The sequence below is a fragment of the Dendropsophus ebraccatus genome, unplaced genomic scaffold (assembly GCF_027789765.1).
Source record: "Dendropsophus ebraccatus isolate aDenEbr1 unplaced genomic scaffold, aDenEbr1.pat pat_scaffold_763_ctg1, whole genome shotgun sequence".
NCBI lineage: Eukaryota > Metazoa > Chordata > Amphibia > Anura > Hylidae > Dendropsophus > Dendropsophus ebraccatus.
The window spans coordinates 30,001-38,350 of record NW_027210362.1 but is presented as its reverse complement, the minus strand read 5'-3'; the positions used below and the strand labels follow the sequence as shown (position 1 = coordinate 38,350).

At 43.1% G+C, this 8,350-nt stretch overlaps 1 protein-coding gene across 2 annotated transcripts in view; it reads right to left on the bottom strand.

Moving 5' to 3' along the window:
• Window positions 1-462: 462 nt before the first annotated feature.
• The window catches only part of LOC138779818 (cyclin-J), a 12,229-nt gene continuing 4,341 nt past the window's right edge, over window positions 463-8,350 (bottom strand). For both annotated transcript variants that reach the window (XM_069956637.1, XM_069956636.1), the window contains exons 3-6: window positions 7,000-7,210; window positions 4,272-4,571; window positions 4,019-4,178; window positions 463-1,945 (exon numbers count right to left, since the gene is read on the bottom strand). In XM_069956637.1, the coding sequence (XP_069812738.1) occupies window positions 1,546-1,945; window positions 4,019-4,178; window positions 4,272-4,571; window positions 7,000-7,210 (1,071 nt within the window). In that variant the 3' untranslated portion in view covers window positions 463-1,545. The remainder of the gene's footprint in view (window positions 1,946-4,018; window positions 4,179-4,271; window positions 4,572-6,999; window positions 7,211-8,350) is intronic.

Below are 8,350 nucleotides of genomic sequence, written 5' to 3'. Positions count from 1 at the left end.
ATACAGGAGGCCCCCAATTTTATTTTTTTTTTAAGCTTTTTCTAAACAAACCATGTAAATGCTAATTAACTAGGATTAAAGAAGAATGGGGTTTTCTAACTATGCTAAGAAAATAATAACCGTAATAAAATAGAAATATCACAGAGCTCTACAATATTTGGACAAATTGACAGCAAAAAGAAAAAAAAAATTAGCTAGATTGCAAAATATTGCTTCAGGCAGTAATCTCCCAAACAGATGATCCTAAACACTATTTGTAACATGAAAGACTTTTGCCATGGCATAGAAGGGACTTTCTGATGGAAAGTCACCCAGATGCATCTCTAGAGCTGCATGGATTGGGGTCAGGACTATTACTGAGGTCAAGGAGGCTGGTATATATATATATATATATATATATATATATATATATATATATATATATATATATATATATATATATATATATATGTGACTGTTCATGTATGATCAGCTCTATTGGGGGTCAACAGGAGTCATAAAAACCCCTACTGATGTGAATATGGACAGGTCCTAAAATTGAAATTGTTTTGTTCCTATCATGGACACTATTTTTGGTCATTATTATTTGGCTTTTGTAAAAGAGGTCACAAAAACTAAATCTAACCCTACCTACTGTGTCAATTTTTTATCTAAAAGTAACAAGAGGGTTTTCTACCAAATATCCCCATTTGTTCTTGTAACAGCACACAGTATATATTTATATATTTGGATATAGGTTACACTACACTGCTTCCGCAATTGGATTTAGATTCCACAGGGACTAAAGAGCAGCTTAAGGATACATTCAAACACCATCAAAAGGACGGCCGTTATTCGCATTTAAATGGCGGCCGCCCACTAAAAATGCCCGGTATTTTGACGTGTGTGTGAATGTAGCCCTAAAAAATTTTTTTCCAGGTCAGAAGCAAAACCATGTAGAGGTCTAAACCCTATGTTAAATAAAACACCAGCAGCAGGAAGAAGAGTTATAGATATATATTATTTCCCTGAGTTAGTGTGAAAGATTGCCTTAAAAAAAAAAAAAAAAAAATATATTGAGGTATAGTGGAGATATTAGAGCAATGTTTCAACGTTTAACAGTAGAGTAACCAGTCTTACGTTAGACAAGCACCGGTTTGCAGCAGTCATGATGCTGGAGACAGGTGAAGGAGAGTCTGCTGCATCTTCACCAATAGGCAACATATCTACATATAATACTGTATATCTCCTTCATAACATATAAGCAATGCCACCTGGAGAAACCAAATGTAAAAAAAAAATAAGTATGATTTCCTGAAGATTGTGCTGGGTGTCCTAGGCAGTCAGTCAGTTCTTTAGCACCGTTGAGTGGTTTGGCCAAGGAATCTCACATTGAAATGAACCCCAGACTTTCTTAGTCTCACGTAACAGACGCTTCCTCTGGTCTTATGTCACTGAGGTAGGGGGTATAAACCCCCAAAGGAAAAAAAAAAAAAAAAAGTATACACTGTAGATTTCACAGTATGTATTGCTTGAGCAGGACGGGAAGGTTAGCAAAGGCCTTCATCACCTCTCAAAACACTGAGTGATACAGGAGTAGTGTCCGTTCACCGGAAAGTTTCTGTTATAAGACACCCCTATGCAGGGTTTCACCTCTATAGGTACAGCGGCTAGAGAGACACTGGCAGCAGTCTGTATGTGTGCCCGGGGTTGGATGCTGGACGCCAGGCCGGAGGAGCAGGTCTGAAGCGGGAACGCTGACGTATGGGCTGTAGACACGATCTGTGGTTGTGGAGCTGGCTGGTGATGGAACTGCAGCGGGTGCTGGGAATGCAGAAAGTGGGGCATGTGCTGCTGGACGTGGGCTTGTGGTGGGGCCGGGGACTGAGGAAACAGACATGGAGTCGCTGCATGGCTCAGCTGAGATTTGTGCTTGTTGGCTTCTTTCACGTCGTTGTCATGTGCACTAGAAGGGACAGAAATAGGAAGTTAGGAAACAGCAGACATGGATAGCATTACATTAGGTGCCAATGTACTTGTTAATATAGCTTTAACAAGACTGTATGCAGTAAGCTCCTAAGCTCCATCTAGAGGTGGCTGCAGGCAGATCACAGGGCTGTGGCTGCTATGAAGAAATACTGAACTGCCTCTGTCACTTTAAAAAAAACTTTTGACATGTCCAAGAGAGATGCCAAAAGTTTTAATCGGTCACAGCCTGAATGTACAGATAATGTACTTCATGCCATGTTTTGCTGCAGGAGACACACTCCATAGACTTACAATCAAGCTGGTCTCCTGCAACAAGTTCGATAGAGCAGTGAGCTGGGAAGTAAAGCGCACAACTACAGGCTTCTCCCAACTACATCTATATTAGCACCAAGACCATTACCAGTCAACAATTTTTTTTTTTTTTTTTTTTTTTTAAGGGACAGTAACAGTTTAAAGCAGGGGTAGGGAACCATGGCTCTCCAGCTGTTGCAAAACTACAACTTCCATCATGCCTGGGAGTTGTTAAGCTTTGGCTGTCCTGGCATGATGGGAGTTGTAGTTTTGCAACAGCTGGAGAGCCAAGGTTCCCTACCCCTGCTTTAAAGGAACCATCTAAGCCTGGGATGTGGAACCTTCGGCCCTCTAGCTGTTGCAACACCACAATTACCATCATGATGATTTGGTGTCATAATGGGAATATAGTTTTGCAACAGCTGGAGGGCCTCACCCCTGATTTACGACCACAATGTACGCTGTATACACATATACATCTGCTTTTTATTACATCCCAAATACAACTATCACTTTACAAGCCTACCAGGGAGCAAATCTCCTCTATTTACCTATAAAAGATTGCAGTGTGGTGATACATTTATCACGTCCGTGAGTACAGACTGGTGTCTTACTCCATCTTTAAGTAATAGCACGCCTCTCATCACAACTATTAATAAAACTGAGTCATTCGGAAACCAAGCAACTTCCTGGCCCAAAAAAACTCATATGGAAACAGACGTATGTAATGAAGAGGAAGTGTTACATAAAGAACGATTTATAGCCAGCCTAGGTAACTATCTGCAGTCTATCCGACATATCAACTGGACATGTTATCAGTATAAACAGTGTCCTGTAGAAATAACAACTAGATAACAGTGCGGCCTGTACCCTGACAATGTATTCCCCAATCTACTGCAAGCTACAGCTTGAACCGATTGTGCAAAGTCAGTCAAAGACCCCCTTCCAATCTCTAGGAAAAGAGCAAAGCAATGAGTGTCACTCCCCGGCTGCATTTACATGTCCAGTGTTCTGTCCATGAAACATGGACGACACGGACGTTGAATGCAATCCTTGGTCTGTTTTCCCACATGGCATGATCTATCAATATCATGGCAACAACGGAGAAAATCTCTGAATGACCACTGCACTGTAATAATACAGCCACGCGGCTGTCAGTGCCACGGCAATTTAAAGAGTTTCTCCACTGCCGACATGATACGCCCGCATCAGAACTCTGCGGCACCAAAGATCATCCGTCTGGTACTGCAGTACTGGCCGGGATGATATTTTCAGAGATCGGCCGTTCCCTGACCCGAACGGGTCACGGAACGGCCGGTCTCTTACGTTGTGTGAACATGGCCTTAGTCTGTTTTAATGCAAGAGACAGATTAAAAAGACTAGGGGGGCATTCACATGTTCTGTGCACAGTCTGTAAATACTGACGATGTGCTATGGAACGGAATTCAGAGTTCCCAGCATCATCGTTCATCATCACATAGCATGTCAGTACAGTAGCGCAAAGATTTACACAGTTTTAGAACTCCTGGCATCATAATAAGTGATGATGCTGGGCGTTCAGAATTCTGTTCCTTATTAACAGATTGTGCACGGAACATGTGATGTGAATGCCCCCTTACGCTATACTACAGATCGTGGGGGTCTCCACATTGAGATCCTGACCATGCAACTGCGTAATAAACGTCTTTTTTTTTTTTTTTTACCCTTTAAAGCTCTTCTGCCCCATTACAGAACTTCTCTGCCCAGTCGTGGTACTTACATCAATAATCTCTCAATGCAAGGCACAAGGATGTCCCAGGAGTACACAGTGAGACGGTGAAGCCTCGTAGGCCAGGAGGGTGTAAGCCGTAAGATAATGCGAGAGGCTGCAACGCATGCGGCCGCCACCAGCGACGGAATGTAATTTAAAAACATGTGATCTGTAAAGACACATAATGAACAACAATGTTAGTACCCCATTCTAAGACCTCTTGGCTCTGATCCTTGGCTCGGCAGACATAAAGGGGTCTTACCCTGCAGAGATACTTCTAAGAAATAGTCTGCATATTTGGCCATGTAGATTTTGGTCTTCTCTAGGCAGATCATGGGCCAGCCGTCATGGAAGTCTGTGTCGTTGACTGCGATGGACAAGTAGTAATCTATAAAATGGGCAGGAGTTGGGAGGCACAAGTTCCACTCAAAGGTTTCCAGTAGCAGAAGCTCCATGTGGAGCAGGTTCTGTTTGGTGAGAACCAGGTTCATGTTGGTCATACATCCCAGGCTATTCAGCTGGTCCAGCTTTGGCACTCGGTCTTCCTTATCTTCAAATTTACCTGAACAGAAGAAATATATTGTGTATCAAGTAATATATAATAATAAAAAAAAAAAAGTAACTGTAGACCACAGGGTCAATGACCAGAACATATTGGAACTGTAAAGAGGCTAGTCCGGTGATTAGGCTGCAATACATGGCCATGATATGGGCAAGATAGAAAGATCACCCTACACCATGGCACATAACACTCATACTATCAGATATTACTATACAGAAGCACAAGGGCTGATGGGAGAGAAGAATTAATGAATATCTGAAATACCACTGTGACAAAGTGACCTTTTACACCAAAATAATAAATGAGAAGCAAAGAAGCCAAAATCCTGGGGCCAGCGCTGTACGCCATCATGTATACAGATCGGCTGCTATTACAATGCATTCACTTTATACATAAAATCACATTATCCAGCAGCCACATGCATACCATTACTACCAGAGACAGTACCGCCACTGTTACTCTGGAGGAGGCCAAAGTCATGTCAGTAAATGAGGGGCTGAGAAGTGGCCGGGTGTCGGCATTTACCACCATTTATAATGTAACATATTAGATGTCCACAACCCAGAAGACTAAAGGCCCTATTCCACCAACAGATCTGACAACAGATTATCTGCCAAAGATTTGAAGCCAAACCCAGGAACAGACTATAAACAGAGAACAGGTCATAAAGGAAAGACTTGATTTCTCCTCTTTTCAGATCCACCCCTGGGTTTGGCTTCAAATCTTTGGCAGATAATCTGTCGTCAGATCTGTTGGTGGAATAGGGCCTAAAGGCTACGTTCACACAGAGCAAAAGGGGCGGATTACGCGAGGAAATATTTCCGCCTGAAATCAACTGATGCTAAATTCCGAGCAGAATCCCTGTGTATTCCGCTAGGAAAGTGTTCAGCTCCTAATCAGCTCTTGACAAATTCAGCGCGGAATACTCGAGGAATCCGCGCTGATTCCGCAAGCATTCAGCGCTGAAATTCAGCGAGTATTTGGCAAGTAAACTAGACGATACCAGAATATATACTAGAATCCTCCTCCCCCCCTTTTTTCCCCCATTTCCGCGCTGATTCAGCGCGTAATTTCCGCTTGTATTACGCGCTGAAACAGAAAATCAGAGCCCCATTGGTTTGTATAGGCTTCCGCTAGCGGAAGAATGAACATGTTCATTCTTCTGGCGGAAAGCGGATTAGTTCAGTGCGGAAATTCCACCGTGTGAACTGCAGAGCAGAATTTCCATTCAACACAATGGAAATTAGCTCTGCACCTATTTTAACGGCTGAAATTTCAGTGCTGATTCAGCGCAGAAATTCAGCTGCTTTTGCTCTGTGTGAACGAGCCCTAAGGAGAAGATTTCTTATAACGGCTACAAGGACATAGAGGAGCAGTCAGATTCCAGGACTGGTTGGAGAATGAATCACACCTCTAACTTTCTATAGAAGTGAGTGGAAACAGACAAGACTTATGTCAACAGTGGAAGAGTCACTAATAGTTGTGTAATGTGTCATGGCTCATGTTCCAAAGCCGATGATGTGTCTGAAGGGCACCCATGATAGTTATTACTGGAACACTACAGGGGCGAAAATTATTTTACAAAAATCCACCATAACATTAGGGCCTCATCCACACGTCAATATTTTCAACTCAAAATATGGTCCTCAAAAATATACTAAGTCCGCAGTTCATCCATATTTTTTACAGATCCTCAAGGTCTCGTTCACATGCTGTATATTTTCAATAAATAACAGCTGTTGTTGCAGATTGCAACACTGGCCGGTATTTGTTGAAAGGGCGAATTCACATTGTTTCCTAGGGAATCCCGGCCGGAGTGTATACACACTGTATACACTCTGGCTGGGAATCTGTGCGGCCGCACAGAAAACTAACATGTCAATTTTGTGCGGCCGGTGGTATGGTATGGAAATTTGCAGACGTGTGAATGAGGCCTCAAACCACATTTTCTGTAAGCCATCCTCATTCTGTCAAAAACAGCCCAACCATGCATGGTCTATACAATACCTCAAAAGTAAGACCCCGCTCACAACACTGTTTTGCTTCTCCTTGCAAGATATTGTGTTACTCTAAGAGTGACTACAGCCCAATGGAAACCATTTCCCACTTGTGATAAATCCACTATGGTGACCTGACCAGCCGCCTGCACATGCACAGCCTCCCCCCAGTCTACATAGATACAGCAACAGTCATTCAATCTCTGGAAACAATGTAAGGATGTACCAGCATAGGACTTATACAATGCAAAGTCAATGATTTATTTATGGCAGAAACAACCCTAGGCTCATAAGCCTTAATCTACAGCCGGTCATAACTGGTGTTACCAATAATTCACAGGTCACCCAGTTGACCTGCGGCAGACGCTAAGCACAGAAGCGTAGGAAACACTGCGCACGTCACAATACGGATAAATTATAGATGTTCTTACTTGCTAATAGCAAACAGGACAGGGCCACGATGTGTAACTGTTGGATGGAGATATCGTATCGGTCCATGAAGAGGTCCAGCAGGTAGACGGCAAGGTGACGGGCAGTAGGACACAGCTTAAATCGATTGCTGACGATAGCGATCAGGTCTGCAAAGTAGCGTCTTAGGTTCAGCTGGGGAGACTGGCCTTTGTAGGAAGGAAGCTTCAATTCCTAAGTAAACAGAGAGGTAATGTAAGCCTGCAGACACATGCTCAGGATACAATAGGACAGTCACTCATAGGTGTCTAAAGAGATTTATCTGCTAAGGCTACATAGCAAGTTACTTTACTTTTATGCTTCCCCTATACACCTAGGATGTATATACACACACTGCGGCCAGGTCATGGTTTTTATGGCTCTCCCCTATGGCACTTGGGCTGGAAATGAGATGCACTACAAAGCTCAGCCTGTAGAAGTCAGCTGGTCTTCCTGTAGTAGATGGTTGGTTCTAGAGATCATGCTGGGTTTCTGCAGCTCAGCTACCGTTAACTTCAAGAGAAGGAAAGCCGCAGTAATTTACCACAGCCACTATACAGAATGGAGCCATCTGCGTCTACTCCTTACTGCGAGAGGGGAGTAAGCCGCTGCCAGACACCGCCAACAGTGGTTGATCTCCCATGAACAAAAAAAAGAATCAACACCTTAAAACCCAACTACTTAATCCATCTTTTCCCAAGGATCTGTCATGGGAGGTAGGAGAAAACTGGTGTACATCTAACATCATCTAACTTCATACACGGCTATCAGCCAAGTCAAAGGCACTCAGAAACTAAGGAGATGTGCTGGATCCTCAGCACCATGGATGCCGCTAATGCCGAAAGAACGAAGATCTGGAGTAGTAAAGTCTCTGTGTAGCCACAGTCTCCAACTAGTCATAAACTAAAGATAAAAGGAACAGCCAGCCATTTACAGGGGGATGTCAGGAGAGCCTCAGGCTTCTGTGCCCCAAGGGGAAAAAAAAAAATGTAAATTAAAAAGGTCTTATCTCACAAAGACACTCATCTCATCTAGAGGTGAGCGAGTGAACAGTAAGTTTCTATTAACTAAAATCTAATGAATCAGCCATTGATTGGTTTAGCCTTTAAGTAGTTCCCCTTTAATACAACCTGTTTAAGTTTTCCGGAGGCCTTTGTTGCATAATCCCTCCAAATTTGGCGGACCCCATTAAAGTCAATATGAGCGACTTGGACTCCTTTGGTGTCTGGTGAGCAGTGGACTGGCCAGCTGTAACAGAGGCCCCAAATGGAGGTGTGAACCCAGCCTTAGTCACTCTCGGAAGTAGTCTTAGGTAATCAATGGCAGAGGTTAGAT